Source organism: Pogona vitticeps, chromosome 6 (assembly GCF_051106095.1).
Source record: "Pogona vitticeps strain Pit_001003342236 chromosome 6, PviZW2.1, whole genome shotgun sequence".
Lineage (NCBI taxonomy): Eukaryota > Metazoa > Chordata > Lepidosauria > Squamata > Agamidae > Pogona > Pogona vitticeps.
This window is the reverse complement of record NC_135788.1, coordinates 26,311,341-26,332,844: the sequence shown is the minus strand read 5'-3', so window position 1 is coordinate 26,332,844 and position 21,504 is coordinate 26,311,341. Positions and strand designations below refer to the sequence as shown.

Here is a 21,504-nt window from a genome sequence, read left to right as displayed (position 1 = left end):
TATTTCTGTAGCATTTAAGTTCACAAACTGATTTACCAATCATGGTTCCCCCATCTGTTTTACCTTGTTGACACCCATTCTCACAATCCGTACTGGATTTGAACTGTATGTTTATGGTACAGCACTCTACAAAACGTATTCACAGCTTGTGTGGTGCAATTATTTTTAGCTGTAGATATTTAAATCTCATTTGTGACATTGACAACTTACAGTCACAAGACGGTTCTCCCAGGGGTGGGGGACAAAAGAAAAGAGAAAGTTCAAGGACAATTTCTGTAAAATCATAATTATGCACAGTTATTTCTCAACTGGAAACGAGGCAAAACCACACGTCTCTTGAATTCAGACTCAAATGGCATGACACAAAATTATAAAAGAAGGGGGGGAAATCAACCATGGTAAGATACATTCTGTACATGAAAATCAATACATCTTCTCACAAAGCTTTCTAACTTTACTGTTTCATTGATGCTAAACAGGGCATCCACATCTTCTCTTTATGGTTGCTATTTTTACATTCCTCCTTGCTACTGGTTTGGAAATCTTTGTCCTTACACTTCAAAACTTTAATTGCAGGAATTGCTTTGGTAAGAAAAACGTTTGTTTGTGTTCATATATTTGAGGGTAGACGGGAGGAGGAAGCTAAATCATGCACTGAAAAATGGAAGGGAAAAAAACCGTCTCTGAAATTATTTATTTCTCAGAAAATGTATAATCCATTTCAAAATTCAAATAGAAAATTCTTATACCCGAGTGCAATAAGACATCTAATTTAAAAATATGTACATATAGCTACAGCAGCAACAACAAATACAAAACAGGGAAAAAACGTACCTTTTGATTAAACCAAGTTGTATTTTGTCTTGCAAAACCATGATAGATGTACTTGATAATCATACATGACATTATCATAGCAGAATATCATAAGAATACAATAATAATACTATGAAGATAATGTCTACTTCAAAATAAAGCCACATTCTCATAATTATCCTAAACTGGCAATATCTTCAGAAAAGCACGATACCAAGTGAGGAGAGGAAAACCAACCTGCAGATAACTACCTAAAGGAAGGAGCCTTATAAACTGTCTTTGTGTCCCTATGACATCTAGAACCCTGTTATGCATAGATGGGTGAGCAGATAGGGTAGTGTAGCCTTACGTTGGTCAATATTTGTGTGACAATGACATGGAAGATTGGCCTGTATCACTTCAATCTGCAGGTGGAGGATGCTCTTTCTGAATGTTCCCCTAACAAATGAAGAAATGATTTAAATCCAACCTATACATTACCATTCCACTGAAAGAACATATTTTTGGTTTGTTCACTGAGTTGTTAATTGTTTGAAAAATGGGGTTCCCTATTACAACTAGAAGCTGGGCATTTTATTGTCCTACGTTTTAACTCATTCCTTCTTCATTTGGGGGCTTGTGTAGATGGGATCCTGCTTGCAAAGATTCTGGAGAACAGGAATAGTACATATAAGACCAGAGAAGCACATTAAACATAGACAGTATTAATACAGAATGCTGTTCAAATTAGAAAACTCTATAAATGTGTGTATTCTTCATTAACCGTTGCCACAGTGTACTAGGCCCCACAAGGGTGGGGAGGTGTTCTTCAGCTGAGGTCAAGAAAAACTCATTTTAAAACACGTCAGAACATTTTCCCATTCCTACTGCTTCTTTATCAAGAGTTCCTTTTATACAATTATATACATAGTATTATCAAAATAGGGTGATGATCACTATTGAAGTCACAATTTCTTAATTAAAATTTCTGTTTCAGTGGTTATTAATTTTTAATTTTCACATTTTTATCCTCTTTCCTTCAAGAAGCTAAAGACACAGACTTTATTATTATTATTATTATTATTATTATTATTATTATTATTATTATTATTATTATTATTATTATTATTATTATTATTATTATTATTATTATTATTATTATATGTTCAACTTCTATATGGCCATAATTAGGAAGGTGCACTTTGCCCCTAGTGAGCTGGGTACTCATTTTACCTACCTTGGAAGGATGGAAGACTGAGTCAACCTCAAGCAGATTACCTGAACTGGTTGGGATCAAACTCAGGTCATGAGCAGAGGCTTGACTGCAGTAATGCAATTTAACCACTGCACCATGGAGCTTCTGTGTTCCTCCACATAGTAAAGGTAAAGGTAAAGGTTCCCCTTGACAATTTTTGTCCAGTCGTGTTCGACTCTAGGGGGCAGTGCTCATCCCCGTTTCCAAGCCATAGAGCCAGCGTTTTGTCCGAAGACAATCTTCCGTGGTCACATGGCCAGTGCGACTTAGACACGGAACGCTGTTACCTTCCCACCGAGGTGGTCCCTATTGATCTATTTGCATTGGCATGCTTTCGAACTGCCAGGTTGGCAAGAGCTGGGACAAGCGACGGGCACTCACTCCGTCGCGTGGATTCGATCTTACAACTCCTTGGTCTTCTGACCCTGCAGCACAGGCTTCTGCGGTTTAGCCTGCAGCGCCATCACGTCCCTGTTGTATGTATACATATTTAGAATTATAGCACTGCATACCAGACTTGTCTGTGTCTGCTCACATCAGAATAGAGTCACTAGGAATTCATATCATCTAAACTTTATACAGTGGTGCCTCGCAAGACGATGTTAATTCGTTCCACGAAAATCACTGTTAAGCGAAAACATCGTCTTGCTAAAAACGTTTTCCCATTGAAATGCATTGAAAACCTGATAATCCATTCCAATGGGAACGGATTGTCACCGTAAAGCGAAAATTGCCATAGGAAACATTGTTAAGAGAAATGCGGTTCCCAAGCGAAGACAGCCATCTAACGAAAGAGACCATTAAAAGACTCGTATAGCGAAGCAAGATCAAGCTGTCAAAAACATCGTAAAGCAAAAAACAGGGACCTAAAATTTAACCGTCTTGTGAGGCAAGGTCCCTAACACCGTAAAGCGAAGCACAAGATCACTCCGAAAACCTCATCGTAAAGCGAATTCGTCGTCATGCGAAGTAATTGTCTTGCGAGGCACCACTGTACCTAGAAAACCCTGGGAAGGTCACCATAAGTGGGAAGAAACTAAAGAAGCACATCCTATTATTAACACCATGCAATGTGTCTTAAAGGTAAAGGTAAAGGTTCCCCTTGACATTTTAGTCCAGTCGTGTCCAACTCTAGGGGGTGGCGCCTCATCCCGCTTTTCAAGCCATACAGCCAGCGCCTGTCCAAAGACAGTTTCCATTGTCACATGGCCAGCGTGACTAGGGAATGCCGTTTTACCTTCCCAACGAGATGGTACCTATTTATCTACTCGCATTTACATGCTTTCGAACTGCTAGGTTGGCGAGGAACTGGGACAAAGCGACGGGAGCTCACTCCGTTGCGTGGATTCGATCTTACGACTCTGGTCTTCTAACCCTGCAGCACAGGCTTCTGCGGTTTAGTCCACAGTGCCACCACGTCCCTTACTTGCGAGTAAATACAGAACTGGCCGCTTTAAAGCAAGATTCTGTGTAGTCTGTCAGAAAGAATACCATGCACAGCTTTGTGGGGCTGTGCGTTGGATTACCTGTACAGCCATGTTGCCCGGTCCTAGATCTGCTTACTAAGGAGTTATGTCCCACTGTGTTGAGTGGATTTTTCTTCCAGGTAAATATGTCTGCACAATCCTATCCATCTCTATGAAGGCCGGGGGGGGGGGGAAGCCCCTGGCAAATGAGTACAGGGTGTTCCCTTAATTAGTTTGTTCTCTAGGTGAGAGGTATCCGGGTGGCCTTCTTTTTCTCTCTGCCACGCCTCGAAGACTTCTGGAATAGACCCCCTGCTGGGGACTCTTGATCAAAACGAAAAACAGAGAAGACCTGCTTCACACATTCACAAAAGCAGCCAAGAGTTATGGTTTGTGGTAACAGTAGGGGGGAAGCGGGTACCCCTTGTAGCACAGGGCATGTATGAAACTTACAAGAGCCTGACAGGGCAGCGGCATTTTTAAACTTTTGCATCCTCCCTCTTCTTGGGACATGGCAGTTTAAAAAGCAGCCCAATACAAACACAGATGAACTCTCTAAGGATGGGAATCAACTCTTAAATTGGTCACTGTACGGAGTCGGCACACAAGGAGGTGCAGGCGTACCGTGTGGATGGGAGCAGAAGTTGGAAAGAGTTATTTTGGACTACAACTCCCAGGATCCCCCAGCTAGTGTGGCCATTCTGACTACACCATTCTCACAAGCTCTGGGTGAGAGAAAATTAGTGTTTATACACCCCTTTAGGCTTTGCACCTCTGAACAAACCTTCACTGACACCTTCGGAGTTCTGCGCAGGGCCTAGTCCAGCCTGGCGACGGTTAATGAAGAAAATCTCTCTCTGGCAACAACACTACACAAATCACTTCAGACAATGGCCGTTCACAATCCGCACTTCTAGAGAGAGCTTGCACCCTTCCCTGGCATTCTGCTTGGCTCTAGGAAAGGTATTATTGCCCCACTTGGTGCTTTTATTATATTTCTCCTGGCCCATAAGGCTCACCTTTGTTTCTCAGGGAAATTTGTGTGTTATTCTTGCCAAAAAAATAAATAAAAGTTTGTGGCGTCGCCCAAGTTTTTCTCCCGCCTTTCTGACATTTCTTTGGTGACGTGCACAGCCTCTTAGCTCTGCCACCGAGCAGGGGCTACAACGGAAGGATGAAGTGGTGCTTCAATGATACTTGGGAGGCTCACGAGAGAGGCCAATGAATAATCCTGCTACAAACACAGGCAGGCGGGAGGGAGGCGGGTGGGCGGGAACGCCGGGCCCTCCTCCGCCTCCTCCTCTGCAGAGCAGGAGCAGAAACTGGGTCTGGGAGGGTGGGCGAAGGAAGCTCTTTTTGCAAGCAGGCGAGTGTAAATAAAGGCAGGGAGAAGGTGCGTTCCCTCTGCAAGCCCCTCAAGTGCAAACGAGAGGAGGGTCCGGGGCAGGAGGCAGCAGCAGCAAAGGCCGGCTCTTCTTCCTCCTCCTCCTTCCACGCGCCTTGCAAAGCTAGGTTCAAGCCCCATCAGGCTCCCGCGGGCCCCACTGCCCCAGTCCCTCGCCCAGGCCCCGATCCTCACCTCGGTGTCATTATTCAGGTTCCAGAGATCCAAGCGGCCCATCCCGTCGACGCAGGCGAAGAGCGCGGGATGCACGGGGGACCACATGACGTCGTAGACATAGTCGGCATTGTCTTCAAAGGAGTAGAGCGGCTTGTTGTGCTGCAGAGAAGGGCGGCGGGGGAGGGAGGGAGGGAGAAAGGAGGAGGGAAGGAGAGAGAGAGAGGGGAAGCATGAAGACTTCGTGGCGCTACTGGTGCCTCAGGCTGTCTGGCGAGTCTAATTAAAAACTTTGCACATTCAACCGAGTGTCATAAAACTTCTCCCAAGATGAAAGGTCCTGGGGACGGAGAGGCGAATGGGGGGGGGGGGGGAGCGGCGGGCGAGGCGGGGCCGCTACGGTGCTTCTTTAATGGCCGTGTGTGTGTGTGTGTGTGGAAGCTCCTGTCCACCGAGTAAGCGGCGGGGGGGGCATCCTTGAAATTAAGCTGTTGGGGATGGGGAGGACATCAAGAGGGAGGTTCGGGACTTCGCTGGGGGGGGGGGTTTGAGAGGGGAGGGAGGCGCACATTCGACACACACAGGTACAGGGAGGTGCAGCAGCCGGGGGGGCGGGAGTGGGGGGGAAGGGAAGAGACGCTGGCTTTTGCCCACGCGAAAGGGATCGTCTATCGTGGGGCTGCCCTGGGATGGCTCCAGAAGTTTTCCCCGGGAGAAGGCGCCAGCGCTCGGGAAGGGAAGACAAACACTGCCACCTAGCGACGATGGGCGGGAGGCAGCAGGCCCGCCAACGCGTTGGGACACAAGGCTTTTCTGTAGGGTGAGTCGAAGCCGCCCGGGGAATACAGGGTGACCCGAGAAAAGGGGATGGACGGAGGGGCAGAAACAAACCACACAGTCCGACAATGTCGCTGCTTTTGTGTCTGTACTGTGTTTAGGTATTTGCAAACAGACTTTTTTTAAAAAAGCGTTTTGATTCAATTGTGCTTTGCAGTTTGCAGACCAGAATCCTATTGGTGTTGATGTACATGCCGCATAACTGACAGGCGGCCAGGTCATAGGTAGGTTAGGCGGTACAGCACAAGACCAGGCGCGAGATCGAGACGCACCAACGGTACCTGGTCATGGTTGTTGTGGGTTTTTCGGGCTCTTTGGCTGTGTTCTGAAGGTGGTTCTTCCTGTCCTCTGAAGATGCCGGCCACAGAGACTGGCGAAACGTTAGGAAGAACAACCTTCAGAACATGGCCAAAGCGCCCGGAAAACCCACAACAACCATTAGATCCCGGCCGTGAAAGCCTTTGCGAATACAGTACCTGGCCAGTTAGCCACAAATAGCGGCCACAAGGTATTCAAATATTACATAATCACCCAACAGGATTCTGGCACAGTGCCCTTTACTTTTAAGTACATACGGCAGAATATTTATTACAGTAAATACTTTTCAAAGCCAAAAACACACGTTTGTATATTACAAGCTTGTGTGTCTGGCTTTAAAAACAAAACACCTTCCAGTGGGCGGGAGGGTAGTTGTGCTAAAACAAAAGTGCAGGGCCCAGGAAATTTGGCTGCCTGAGGTGGGTAGAGTAACCAGCATCCCATATCCACCCGGGAAGCAGTGCATGGTGCCCACAGCCGGCTAAGTTGTTTCAGTTCGTCAAAGAACATCTGGGGACCCAAATTTGAGAACCACTGATTAGCACATTCATTCTTCTCTGTAAAGCATACAGATATTTCCTGATACACATTGCAACTTAACATGCTCCAGTGCAATCTTCCCATGCAAAAACACACTGGCCAAAATCCTATTGCTTAGCATAATAAATTGAGGTAAAACAGGCCCACTGAATCAATGGGGACTTGGTGAGTCAATTCCTCCGTAAGTCCCATTGATTTAAGTGGGCCTAATCTAACTGACTTGTTAGCATAATAAATCACAGTTCAAGTAGGCCAATTGGAACCAATTAAACTAATGAAGGAATTGACTCACTAAATCCCCTTTGATTCAGTTGGGTCTAGTGCAATTTATTCTGTTAAGCAACAGGATTTTGGCCTTTCTTTAATAGAAGTTTATCCAATTATTTCTATGCCTTCAAACACATACAAGTTTTTCTTTTTTTTCATTTTGGCCCTCATGTGGTCCTTTTTCTTTTTTAACGTATAGTCCAAAATGATGTAGTCTTCAGATAGTCTGAAAACCAGTTGTCTTCTCCATCTTCCCACTCCAAACTACTTTAGACTTTCTTTTCAGAAAGGAGGTGGCAAAGTTCAGACAGCATGCTGCTGCTATGTGACTTTTAAGTGCTGACACGTTGCTTCATTTCACAACAGAAGTTAGAGGCAAGTTTCTAAGAAGTACCCCAGAATTGTCACATATAATTGGGCATCATGAATTATTCATCACATCTAGCTTGTCTTCATCTGATTCCTGAATAATGGCTTTGCTAATCCCCAATCAATTAATGTAAAATAAAATTTGATAATGAAAACTCCAGAGAGAAAAAGAAATTAAATATTCTCATTGACTGTGACAGAAATCTAAACAGTGGGATTTTTACCTACACGTATCAGTTAGTGTATATGTTTACGTTTATGTGTGCATATACAGGGATACACACAGAGAGAGAGTTTAAGCACTCTGTGTTAATCTCCTGTGGGTTTTAATTATCTTTTAAGATGGGGCTGGATTCAGGGATCCATAGGGTCCCTTCCAGCTCTGCAGTTCTAAGATGATGATGATGATGATGATGATGATGATGATGATGATGATGATGATGATGAAAAGCATGATAAATATCCTTCACAAATAAGTCACAAACATAGCCAACATTTCATTCGTGCAGTGTGGCTAATCTTTCAATAGAGCTTGACTGTTTCATACATATTATTAGCATGCAATATCCCTTTGGAGTTATTTAGAATGGTATGTGCATTAGTTCTATATCTTGGGGTTCACAAACCATGTGGTTGGAGCATACAGTTATGTGGCGATCCCTTTGCCTGGACTGTGAGGATAATTTCACCACTCCTGCTTTCCACATTGGCAGATACTACAGGCAACTGCAGCAGTTCCCATGCCTTTAAGTTGGGCATCCGGTGTGGTAAGTGGTGAACAGCAAGCACTTATTCTTTTCTGAAGCTTGGAAAACCTGCCTTTTCGGACTACAACTCCCCGAACTGCCCATCTAGTATGGTCACTGGGAAGCAAAGGAATCCAGCAAATAAGTATTTCCTTAATAGAAGAATTCCAGAGAAGTCATCTGGGGTTTATTAGATAACTCTGTCTTGCCTTCATTGGAGTCCTCGTCTAGCAATGATGAGGAACAAGGTTTAATAAACTGCTAAGTTCCTGGACCGTCAGAGGTGCAGGATACCACATCTCCTGCATAATGGAGCCCAGACTCAGATAAGGATCTGGGGATTCTCCCCAGGCCCCAAAAATGGGTAAGAATAAAAGTCTAGGAAAGAGATGTCGCCAAGGGAATAGGGGCTTCTTCATGAGTCTCCATGAAAGCAAGCCCCTGCTCACATGAGGACCCTAAAGCTTTGTGGGCCACATTTAAGCTTACGGGTTGGGCCCTCAAAGCATTACTTTACAAGCTGCAGGACAGCAACTTACATGGGAGCAGGACATAATCAGTCCCTAGTGGGCCACAGTGTCCAGAATAATAGGATAATAAAATAACAAGGGCATAATAAACAGCCTTGGGGCAAACTTCTTGCTTATTTCCCATTCAATGAGAAAGAGCGGGAGGGCAAAATAACAACCTCTGTTTCTTTACTAGAAGCACAGTCTACCTGCTTTGTTTCACTGTCCTCTCTCTCCCCCCGTAGTGAAAAACAGGCTGGGGCTTCTCAGGTGACACTTGAGGCAGCAAGACTGTGGACATGTTATATGATTTTGATAGGGCTTCAGGACATAATGAATGCTTTCTCTAAAATTCCATGTTTCCATTTTAAAATATGTAAAATGGTATGCATGCCTGCATGTGTACACAATTCTTTTCAGATTCTATAGTTTTGTATTTTAAAAGGAAAAGAGGAATAGTCACATATATGTGCACCCTTTTCATGTCATATGCAACATCTTTTATTCATGTACCCATACAATTTTTTTTGGGGGGGGGGGGGAAGGTGACCTTAACAGGCCTTACTATAAAACCATAACTTTTCCTTTGTGGTCAATATGATCCAGAGCTTGGAAAAGTTAATTCTTTGGACTACAGCTCCCAGAATGCCCTAGCCAGTGGTCAGTCTGATGTGATCACTGCCTTCGAACACCACCTAAATACTGCTTTGTGTATATAAGTTATCAAAATGACCGTAGACTTTATGCCAATAAAGGTTATGATGACTGACTGACCGTAGACGTTTTCCTCACAGAACCAGCATAAAATCAGAAATGCATAATCCACTAGCGCCTTCAGAAACCTCTTATTTAGGTAACCTGCCTCTTTTCTATCTTTTGCACACAGTCAGATGAAAATAAGTATACCTGCATCTAGGGCTAAGTTTCCAGCTGGCTCCCTGGTGTAGCTGCATAAAGGATCTTCCTTAATCCTGGAGGCGCCACACGTTAAGAACCTCACTACTTAAGAGGAAGGCATGTGGACATGTTCGCAGGTTTTAACTAGCATTTAAATGCTTAAAGGCTACAATGAAATCTGCCAGCTTTGCTTGTTTCATAAAAGAAGTATTTCACACAGTGGAATAGCACAGCCAGGCTTTCCATGAATGTATTTCTCTGAAACTGTATTTCCAATTCATAAAGTCTTCTAATCATAGTTCCCATCACACAACAGAGATCTGTGTTTTCTCTCTCTTTTTCCTCCTCACTGCACCATTTACGCCAAGAATCTATATTCTCTCAGAAGACATGTTTCTGGGCTTGCTGATACAGTTATGAATCATTTTATAGAGGAATTGTTCTGGACCAAAAAAACCAGGAACTGTTCTATGGGCAGATGAAATCTTATCTAACCAGCTATTGTCAGAACATCAATATTCCCAGAGCACCTTGAGGGAAGCCACCAAGGCAATTTACTTTTTCCCCACTTGATTCAGATTTGTAGTTGCGTGTGACAATTGAGCAGAAATAAGAATTGTTTGTTTTTTGGACAATCGGGCCCAGAATACTCAACTCAACATGACTTACAACTATGCTGGGTAAAGTATTTACCTGGCAGATATGCTTTGATTGTATTGCTGCATTGAGCAGGGGGTTGGACTCGATGGCCTTGTAGACGCCTTCCAACTTCACTTTTCTATGATTCTATGATTCTGGGGGTTGTGGTCCAAAAAAAAAATAGAACTTTTCACTTTTTTACACTTACACAGGGATGTGAAGAATAATTACTAAATTCCTCAGTCTTATCACTTTGGTCCATCTGAACACAACAAGTCACCTATACCGTGTTTCCCCGAAAATAAAACAGAGTCTTATATTAATTTTTGCTCCAAAAAAAGCAGTAGGGCTTATTTTCATGGGATGTTTTATTTTTTTCATGTACAACAATCTACGTTTATTCAAATACAGTCATGTCATCTTCTGGTTGGTGTACAGTGGTGGAGAGCGGGCTTTCACTTAACTGGGGCTTATTTTTGGGGTAGGGTTTATATTATGAGCATCCTGAAAAATCATACCAGGGCTTATTTTCAGGGAAACAAGGTAGAAGGAATTTTCAAACCCCATACAAAATCAAGTGAAATAGATCTTTTTTCTCTTTCAGAGTTTCTGCAATTTGCATAAAATGTCTGAGTTAATCTGTGCAAAATGAGTGTCTTTTCTCTTTAAGAAGCATCGCACACACATAGAAAAATATATGCTGCGAAATGCTGATTCCACAAACTCAAGCCTTGTCACTCTTGCCTGTCACTCTTCAGGGTTCTGCACCTTCTGTACATTTCTGAAGGGTCATTTTCTACAGATGTTTATAAAATAGCTGTTTACTTGTAAATCCTGTAGCAAGACAGATTCTGTTCAAATTTGGGCAAAAAGTAAAGCTAACATCATCTTCATTTGTTCTCCAGTTTCCCAAATGTTTAATTTCATCCAAAAAAAAGTTTCAGTTTTGGGGGCTTGTTCTCAGAACCTTTTAGAACTTCCCTAGATTATATACCATCACACTGAAATGTGCCCAAGAGTGATGCATACACGATTGCTTGCTTGCTTGCTTGCTTGCTTGCTTGCTTGCTTGCTTGCTTGCTTGCTTGCTTGCTTGCTTTATTTATTTATTTATTTATTTATTTATTTATTTATTTATTCATTCATTCATTCATTCATTCATTCATTCATTCATTCATTCATACATACATACATACATACATACATACATACATACATACATACATACATACATACATACATACATACATACATACATACATATCTTCCTCACTGTATAGCTTCCCTGGCTACCCTCATGTCCTGCTGTGGAAATGCCATGTGGAAGGAGTTGCCATATGACACCTTTCCCTTGGGTCCAGGCATTAATTGATATATGGGAAGCTGGAGAGGATGATGGCTGCCACATAGATGATTATACAGGTAAAAGTAAGACATGCACCCAATAAAACTGTATCATCTTTATGCTGAAGATGTAAAAAAGAAAAGGGGACATATTTGCATATGTGGTGGACTTACAAAATAAGGAAAAAAGGAATGGCCAATGATTTCTAAAGAGATGACTAAAATAATGGGTATTGTACAAATGTCTCCAATGATAGCTTTGCTGAATATGATTAATAATAATCAATTAAAGAGAGAAGAAAATGAACTAATGGTTATTACGGTAACCATGGCAAGGCTGATATTTGCAAAGATTGGAAAAATAGCAACCAATTTAATATGGAGGAATGGTATAAAGAAATGTGGACTATGGCTATTAATGACAAAATATGCAACACTATTCTTCCCATCAATGTAGCTACCTGTACACTATCTGTAAATTGTGAGGATTCTTCCTTTCTTAGATGTGCTCTGAAATACCCACCATTATTTCTAATATTAGACTAAATGTCACTTCTTGGTCTGTTTCACCTGCTTCCTTGATGGATTTCTTAAGCTTGTATTGGGTCACAATTACAGAGGAAGTTAATTGCATTTATATGTCCGTCCAGAGATGTTACAGCGCTAGCCAGTTTGCTTAATTAATTTTGGTGCTGAAGATTTTAACAAAATGCAACACATCTTTGTATAAGCAGGTGGAAATTATTATAAGCAATGAATAAAGAAGGGCAAGAGAAAACAGTTCCAGGAGCAGACAAAGTCTGAAGATAACATGATGATGAAGCTTTGTGGTTTCCATTAAAGACATGGCATCATAGCTGAATTTATATAAAGAAACCAGTGAAAAAAGCCTTCCCATATAGTACACCGTTTTAGACCACAGCCTCATGCATGTTTACTCAGAAGTAGCCCCTTTGCATCAATGGCTCTTATTCCCCAGTGACTGCAGGCAGGGAATTTTTTTATAAGTGATGTTCAGAACACTTTCTGATCTTCAGGCTCTCACTTTTGAATACAATCACTCCTTCAACAGCAGACTCAGCTAGTGAAGGCAATAAGGGCTGCATCCAAAACAAGGCCTCTGAGAAACAAGAAGGAGGTATCAGGAAGTTGGTGTCCCAGAAAATAAGCACACTAAAGATTCCAAGCTATCCAAATTCAAGAATGTTGTTCACGGATCAAAAATGTCTGGTCCAAATTTCTATTCAATGATGAAGCTTACCATCACCTTGTACCAAGTGCAGTCTCTCTCTCAGACTACCTCACAGGACTCCAATAAGGGTTGAATACCCACACAAAACATTTGCCATCCTGAACTTCTTTAAGATGGACAGGAAAATGTGATAGACACAAATGGCTTAAGCTTCACGTGTGAAATGCCTAATAAGGAGAAAGAAGAAAGAGCAAAAAGGGGGGAAATGGAATTCTTTATGCGAGATATCACCTGATTTTTGTGTTGGCCTGTCAGGCAGAAGAGATCTGAAGAAGTGTTGGGGAGGGGGTGATATTGACAGGTAGACAACGATTTAGTTAATCTCTATAGCAGTCTCAAAAATTCTGCTCAGAAGTGACTCATCTAGGCCTGTGTGGCAATGCTTTTGATACATTAACTCTTTTCTCTCTGTTTTGCTTCCCTGATAACTGGATATATTTGGTAGCTAAAGGCTCATCCAGATGCAGCATTTGTTTCCTCTTAAGAGCCAGGCTATGCAGTGGTTAAACTACAGTACTGCAGTCAAGCCTCTGTTCACAACCCGAATTAAATTTTGGCTCAGGTAGCTGTCTCAAGGTTAACTAAATCTTTCGTAGTGGAAAAAAGACCTGGAAAAATCAGTGTTCCAGCTCATATGGAGAGCTCCCAAATCCTTGTTGTTAAATTTCCCGAAGATGGGTGGAAACACCTGGATTCGATCTCATTTTCCTTTAAAACATCTGCTTGATGGAATTTTAACTCTTTTTAGAACTTATAGTACAGTGTGCTGCTGCTTACATCACTTTGGATGTCCTCTCCCTGTTTTGTTCTATCAAAGTACATTGACAGATAATGTGGAAAATGCTAAGGGACTGGTAGGGTATGGTTTGCATATTAAAGTTTTTTTCCTCCACTACTGGGGCTTCTACAGTAGGATCCCTGTATCTGTGGGGGATCAGTTCCAAGCCCCCCATGGTCGGTGAAAAATGTGGATTATAGCAAACGCTATTTTAAAAGCGAACACTAAACCATAGCATGGACTCTGGCTCCCACTAGTGGCCGGTTCTTGTAACTTCATTTTTAGAAATATATATTTCTAGGATTTTTCTTTTAATATTTTCAGACTGTAGATAAGAGAATCAGCAGATACTGATCCCATAGATAAGGGGGTCGTACTGTTCTTTTTAAAAAGCACTGACTCTATTTGCATAGATTCAAGCAGTGTAATTGCTTGAATCAAAGCAAAAATATATCTGCAGAGATACTGGTGGTTGGTGCGATGGCACAGCAGTGTGTTTGGAAGAAGGGCAGTGTGAGAACACCAGGAGGGTAACTTCTTTGCAAGTAATGCCCCTCAATCCTTGTTTATACTTTATTAAGGTAGTTCTCCTGTAGCTGTGCCTCCTGCAAATCAAGAGGGCTACAGGAGAGTTACATGCCTCCTTGTCAGGAGCTGGACTTTATGATGGTTTCTTCCCACTCTGCAGTTCTTAAGATTATTATTATTACGTTAACAAGCTGCAAGCAAGGCTGTTCATCAATTTTCTCTCTCCCTGCGTGGCCAGTTATTGCAAAATTTCCGAGGGAAACATGACTTTTCAGGTGTGACTTCCCAGTGGGTCAATTTGCATTTTTGTCACTATGAAGTTGTACCCTTAATTAGCAAGCATATTCCCATAAAATTCAGATGCATTAATTTGTTTGCTATTGACCCACTCATTACAACACTGGGGAAAATCCTGTTGGCATAACTTTATGCCACTGCAACCTGGATTGGGCACCAGAAATATTTAATTTAAATTAATGGAAAGCTTTTTAAAAAAAAACAACCCTCTGCTTCAGATTCGGAGGTTCCCTAACTGCTCCCCCTTTTGCTGTTGTCCAATAGCCAAAAACTGCTGCCAGACTGCTCCTGGCAGTCCCGTTCCTGATGGCAATGATCCAGCAGTGATTTTTAACTATTAAAAACCCTCTCCTGTTCTGAGGCTCCTAAAAACTCCCCCCTTGGCAAAAGGATCCCTAGAAGCCTTTGAACCTGGAAAGGAAAGAGAGGAAGCTTTTGCTTAATTATTTCCAGTGCCTGATCCAGTTTATGCCAGCATAACTTTACCCAACTGGACTTTGTTCACTGTATGCAATAATCCCCAGTAAGTACGTAACTTTGAACTGGAAGTTGAAGTATCTAAATATTCTCCAGATGAACATCAGCACTATGCCACAATACTGTACCTAGTTTATACCCTGGTAGGTTGGAAAGGCATTTTAAAAAGATAGTATCATAAGCAGTCCTGATGTTTCTTTGTTTAATATCAGGAAAGCACCAATTACATCAAAAGGGCACCCAACCCCACATCAGAAACTGAGATAAAGAATCACTTTTACTGCTCAAAACTCATTGTTGAAAACTGCTATTTACCATGATCTGGAGTAGAACGTCTACTGCACAGATGGAAAACATGTGGTCCTGCAGGCATTATATAACTGCAGCTCCCTTCCTATCACACTTTTGCTTATAGTAGCTGGATTTAATGGGAACTGCAGGCCAGCAATCTTTGGGTGTCTACATGTTCCCCAACTCTGGTCTAATGACTGAATAGAATCTAGTTCCTCAAAAACTTAGGATTCATCTTTTAGGCAGTTAAAACTAGGAGATTTCATGGGTCATCCAGTGTGGTGACTTAAAGCCTGGTATTATCCTCGTATGCATATATGTAACTTCTTGCATGCATGTCCTTATTTGGACATGACAAAATATTTGATATTTGTTGACAGAAGGGAGAATGGATTGTTTCAAAGATTTGGGAAGAATGTGACTGGAAGGCTGGGTGTGTGATGGCAGAAAAATTGAAAAGAGACTTGTCAGAAACCTGCTTGCAGCTGAGTATGATTTTCACAATTATTTGCACCGTTCTATAATGTTTTGTCTATTCTGGATGTACCCAGGTTCTACAAAATGGGGAAAAAATGGGTCAGCACAAAATTGAGATAATAAATAAACAAATAAAGAGGATATTTGCAGCACCACCAAACCGATGCTTAAATCTGAAAGCATTACATGATATGTTAGATTTGTTCCACAAACTATGGTGTTGCCCATAGAGATGGGAGAGAGATTATGCCAACACCCTACGGCAGAGGAGCTGATGGAAGCAGCTAGAATCCGTCTGCAACCCTCCAGCCACTGTCTGCAGGAGAGCCCATTAACTTCAAAAAGACTTATCTAAGTGGTTTCGCAATTATAGCTCAAGGCTAAATCTTCTGCTCGGTATCCAGCTTTCTTTGTTTAAAGCATCATTTCTACAAATGTATATCATGAGCAATCCCCGCCTCTTGCCGCTTAACACAATCAAGAGAAAAAATTCTTCTTTCGGCTCTATCCAAGACTGGATGTTCACTGTCAATACAGCAAGATCCACCATTTCTTGCAGGGAGGGCGTTGGGCTAGTTTACTCTTTCACTGCAATGCCCCCACCCAAGCACCGCTTGGCTGCCTCCTCTGATTGTGGGATAGGGGGGAAGGGGAGGGAAAGAGGTTCTGGGACAACGTGCACTAAAATTCCTAAGCCAAGTGGAGGATCCTCGTAGACATTGTCAGAAGAAGTGGAACATTTCTAGGCTCTGGATTTAGGCCGCCGTTGTGTATCGGTGCTGTGCTGTTGCCCATTTGAAAGATGTCAAAGCATGAAGCAAAATGGCATGTCTTTCCTTCCTCTCTGAATGTTTGCTTGGGGTCATCGGTCCCTTGCTTGCTGCTGTTCATACAGTTCATCCCCATGAAGCAATTCACAACTGTAGACACACAACAAACTGCTCACAGAATTTCCCTTTTTAAAACAACAGCCCTGTGGTTATAGTGGAATAGATAAGCAAACTCAAGAGAAACATTGTGGAAAAACTCAGCGCCGGCTTTTTGATCACCTGACTTCGCTTTGGTTTTGCTCCTTCAAATTACCTAGAGAAAGACCATAATCTTCTCCTCATACAGCTGGATAGAAGCCAGACCTCTGGCTCCAGAGGTAAAGGGCAAAAAGTAAAAAATCCTGTCTGAACAAGCAGCTCCACCCATTCTTCTGAGTCAGTTTGGCTTCTTGACAATAAAACTGAGCTCTGAAGAAAATTCATTCATTGCTTTGCTTCTGGACAAAACTCAAAAAAACTGAACGGGTACAACAGGCGAAAAGATTCACATGTAAGCCAGCATGCTACTCACTGAAGAATCTGCAGTCATGTTGTTCATTGTAATTATGAGTATACTTTTAATTTATGCTGCACATATTTTTTCCTACTGGACACAATATATTCAGAATAAATATTTTCAGAAAAGAACACTATTTTCTTTTCAGGAACTAGTTTGAGGAAGATATTTGCCTACGTGCATGTTGGGATAGCAGTGCAGTATGAAAATGCAAATTAGGGCAACAATGGACATTTAATCCCCCTCCTTTCAAAGTACTAGTCCACAATAATTTCACTATACCTGTGACAGTCACTGTGGCCACATATATGTATGTGTGCAGGAAGAACAGGCATTTGCTTCCCTACTTCACCACTTAGACAAGAATCTTACTCTTCATAGGCAACTGGCAGAGCGGCTGTGCAGAAAATTAGTTGGTCCACGGACCATGGATGGGGAACCTATGGCCCTCCAGATGTTTTGGGACTGCACCTCCCATAACTTTTCACCACCAACTATGTTGACTACAGTTGTTGGGAATTGAAGACCGACAACATCTTGAGAGCTAGTCACTCTTTGCCCACCCTGACAATAGCTCCTTATGCTTTATGGCTGAGTCCTGTGTTCAGTGCCATGAACCAGAGACCTCCTGTACTGATCTAGGAGAACATAGTTTAGTGCTATAGTGTTTTCTCTTTCATGCCACAGGCCTCAGGTTCAAATCCTGCCATCTCCAAGTATTCTTGGGAAAGACTCCAGGTTGAAACTGTAGAGAGCCAATGACAGTCAGAACAAAGCATACTGAGCTAGCTAGACCAATATCAGAGCTTGAGAAAATTACATTTTTTGAACTGCAACTCCCAGAAGTCTCCAGTGAGCACAGCCACTCATTGTGTTCACTATGGAATTCTGGAGGTTGGGTAATTTGCCCAAGTCCTCATGCAACTTTTCCTCCACAACAAATTTGTATATTATATGTAAATAAACAATACAGGAAAAAAGTGGTAGGAAAACAAACTGAAGGTTGATAAGGGCAATTTAATGATAAAAGTCTCTTCTAGAAACATTCCTGATATCCCAGAAGAAGGGGAAAATATTTCCCCTAAGATATACTATAGTCACAGCTTTGAACCAGCTCTAGAGGCTATCTATCCCATACTAACCTCACACTGATGACTTTCAGTCTGAACTCCTGCAGATCAGGTACAACCCCAAATTTGGAATGTAAGAACACAACACAATTAAAAGAGTGTCCTTATTTGCTGCTCAGTTTGAAACTGGTTCACCTGTAAGGGGACTTGGAAAAGGAGTGATACAACAGTAGTACAGTGGTGCCTAGACTTACGACCATCCCAACATATGGCCATTTTGAGTTACAACCAGCTCTGGCTGCAAAATTTTGCTTCGACTTGCGGCCGGAGCATCCAGTTACGAACAGAAAAAGGCAGAGGGAAAAGGTGAATTCAAATTGCTAGCTGTTGGTAGGCGAAGAGGCTGCTTCTTTGTAGCTCTTTCACCCCAACGGTTAGAGTGAGTGCGATCGGAGGAGGCTTCGAACTGCCTTGTAAGGTAAGGTGCTGCTTTCTGCTTTTTAAAAACTGTTCTGAGTGGGTATTGCAGCGTGGTTTTGGGCTGGGGGGGTCATGTTTCTGTGCTGTGATGGGTCTTGAGGGGATTGGTTTGTTTTTTTGGTATTTTTTCCCCCATTTCCAATGTGTCTTGGATTTGTTTGCTTTTTGGATTTTTCCCCTATTTCTGATGGGTCTTGTGGGGTTTGTTTGCTTTTGTTTTTTCCCCATTTCTGATGGGTCTTGGGGGGCTTGCTTGCTTTTTGGATTCCCCCCCAATTCCGATGGGTCTTGCACGCTTTCTGCTTTGCTTTTTTTGCATTTCTGATGGGTCTCGCATGCTTCGCTTGCTTTCTGCTTTGCTTTTTTGCATTTCCGATGGGTCTTGCATGCTTCACTTGCTTTCTGCTTTGCTTTTTTTGCATTTCTGATGGGTCTTGCATGCTTCGCTTGCTTTCTGCTTTGCTTGTTTGCATTTCCGATGGGTCTTGCATGCTTCGCTTGCTTTTTGCTTTGCTTTTTTGCATTCCTGATTTTTGCAAATCCAAGGCTCTGAGAGATAAGGGAGCAGTGTTGGATAAGAGCAGAAGCCGGGGTCAGAGCAGATCTGAGGTAATAGGAAAATAAAAGCAGAGGTTTGAAAATAAAATTATTTTGGTGTCTGAGGAGAAGAATAGCTCAGACATCGAGAGACAGTAAGTAAAAGGTTGTGAGATGGAGAACAGCCAGAGAGAGAGAGAGCTGCTGTGTACAGTGCAACAGTGTAGTTACTGGAATTAACAGCAGAAAGACAGGTCTTTTTAAAAAGCAGTACAGACATTAAAGACTAATTCACTCAGACTTAAACATGCCACCCAAACAGAGCCAGAAAGGGAGTCAGGAGGCAGAAAGTTTACCTCCGGAAGTGGAGGGAAATGGAGACCCTCTAGTTCCAGTGGAACAGGAGGAAACTGATGAAAATGCCTCAGAAAAATAAGGTGTTCTAAGCTCCCAAGATTTTGAAAAATGGAAGTTGGAACAGGAATTTAGGCTTAGAGAAAAAGCCATGGAAATCGATCTTGAAATGGAAAAAGAAAGGGCCAGAGAAAAGGAAATGGAAATAAGTCAAAGAGAAAAGGAAATGGAATTAAGACAAAGAGAAATGGAATTTCAAATACAGATGAAACAATTGGAATTAGCTCCTCTAGGGAGGGAAATCTCTCAAAAATCGATCTAAAGAAATTTCCCCAATATAGGAAAGGAGATTGCCCTGAATCTTTCCTGATTTCATTTGAGAGAGCGTGCTGGGACTTTGAGATTAAGGATGATGAAAGGATGATAGTTTTGAGATCACAAATAAGTGGAGATTTAGCTGAGCTTTATTCTCAGATGCCTCTGGAGAAAGCTAGAGATTTTTGAGGCATATAGAAAAATAATATATTATAGATTTGGCATAAATGCAGAACACCTTAGAAGAAAATTTCATTCCCTTACCAAAAAGCCTGAAGAATTTTATGCCCAAGTGGGGGCTAAATTGATTCAATGTTTGGACAAATGGATGGAACGTGAAAATGTCACGTCTCTAGACCAAATGAAAAATGTGGTTGGTTTATAACAATTTTATTCCATTTTGCCAGAGGAATTGCGTTATTTGGTCAAAGACAAAAATCCTAAAAATGTATTACAGGCATCTGAATACAGTATGCTGATTCCATTAGTGAGATTAGGGATCCTAAGTTTTCTGAGGTAAAATTTTAAAGGCAGAACTGGGATAACAGTAAGAAACTCTTCAATAAAAATTACAACAGTAAAATGTCAGGGAAAGATGCCAGCTTAGTACCTCACCAAAGTTGCCAGGGCCTCAAGAGAATGAACCTTGAGGAAAAGTTTGACAGATCTCCTCAGTATGAGCAAAGGACTTATAGACAGTGTTATAACTGCAGTGAGCTTGGGCATATTCAATCAAATTGTATGAAGAACAATAAAAATAAAAATGGAAAGATTATAATCAGACCAAAAAGGTTTACTGTATAAAACCAGTGGAAGCCACTGAAGGAGGCTTTAACAATGGTTCTGTCTCCATGACAACTAGTACAACAGAAAATTCTCATCTGCCACAAGCCAGAGTTGTTCAATGCTTTCTTATAAAGGCAGATAATATTTTACTACAGAACTCTGGAGAGAAAATTAGTATTAATGAGATATCTTATGTTGGAATTGTAGATACTTGTTCCCATTTAATCCTATGTCATTCTGATGTGGTTCCTAAAGAACAAATACTTCCAACTCAAGGGAATAAGTTCTGCTCCAGTGATTTTACCTATGGCTAAAGTAAAGATAAACTATAGAGACTGGGTTGGAATTTGGGATGTACCAATTTCTGATCAAATACCCGTACCTTGTTTGATCAGATTAGATCTCACTAAGCATGTGCAGAGTGCTTTTGTAGTAACAGGTTCCCAGGGAGAGCAGTTAACAATCCCTGAGGGAAAAACAGAATCCCTAACTTCTGAAAGTAACCTGGAAAGCCCCAGTTTAAAAGAAAACTCTGATGTGGATGAAATGGCAGAAGTTATATTTATGAAATACCCTAATAATTCATATTTTGTTAAGGAACAGAAGGAGGATACCACTCTTATGTAGTGCTTTGAGAAAGCTAAGGGACTTCCCTTTTCATTAACACCTGAATGCCCAGAGAGATTTATAATAGAAAACAATTTGTTATAATAAAGAAGTTTTGTTAGCGCCTCAGAGGGGTGGAGATGGAATCCTCAAACAATGTATTGTACCTGAAAAATGTAGAGACAAAATCTTAAGCAAGGTGCATAGTGATGCTTCTGGAGATCACATGGGAATATTGCATACCAAGTTGCAAGGAACTTTTACTGGCCAGGAATGGGTCAGCAAGTTGAGCAGTTTTGTCAGACATCTGATACATTCCAAATGAGTGGTACTGGGAATGACAAGACAGAGGCTAAACTATACTCATTGCCAGAGATCTCGACGCCTTGCCAA

The 21,504-nt window shown here is 41.8% G+C and overlaps 1 protein-coding gene across 16 annotated transcripts in view; it reads right to left on the bottom strand.

Moving 5' to 3' along the window:
- The window catches only part of DYNC1I1 (dynein cytoplasmic 1 intermediate chain 1), a 221,145-nt gene that overhangs the window by 35,725 nt on the left and 163,916 nt on the right, over positions 1 to 21,504 (bottom strand). For all 16 annotated transcript variants that reach the window (XM_078378713.1, XM_078378716.1, XM_078378719.1 and 13 more), the window contains one exon: positions 5,093 to 5,233. In XM_078378713.1, the coding sequence (XP_078234839.1) occupies positions 5,093 to 5,233 (141 nt within the window). The remainder of the gene's footprint in view (positions 1 to 5,092; positions 5,234 to 21,504) is intronic.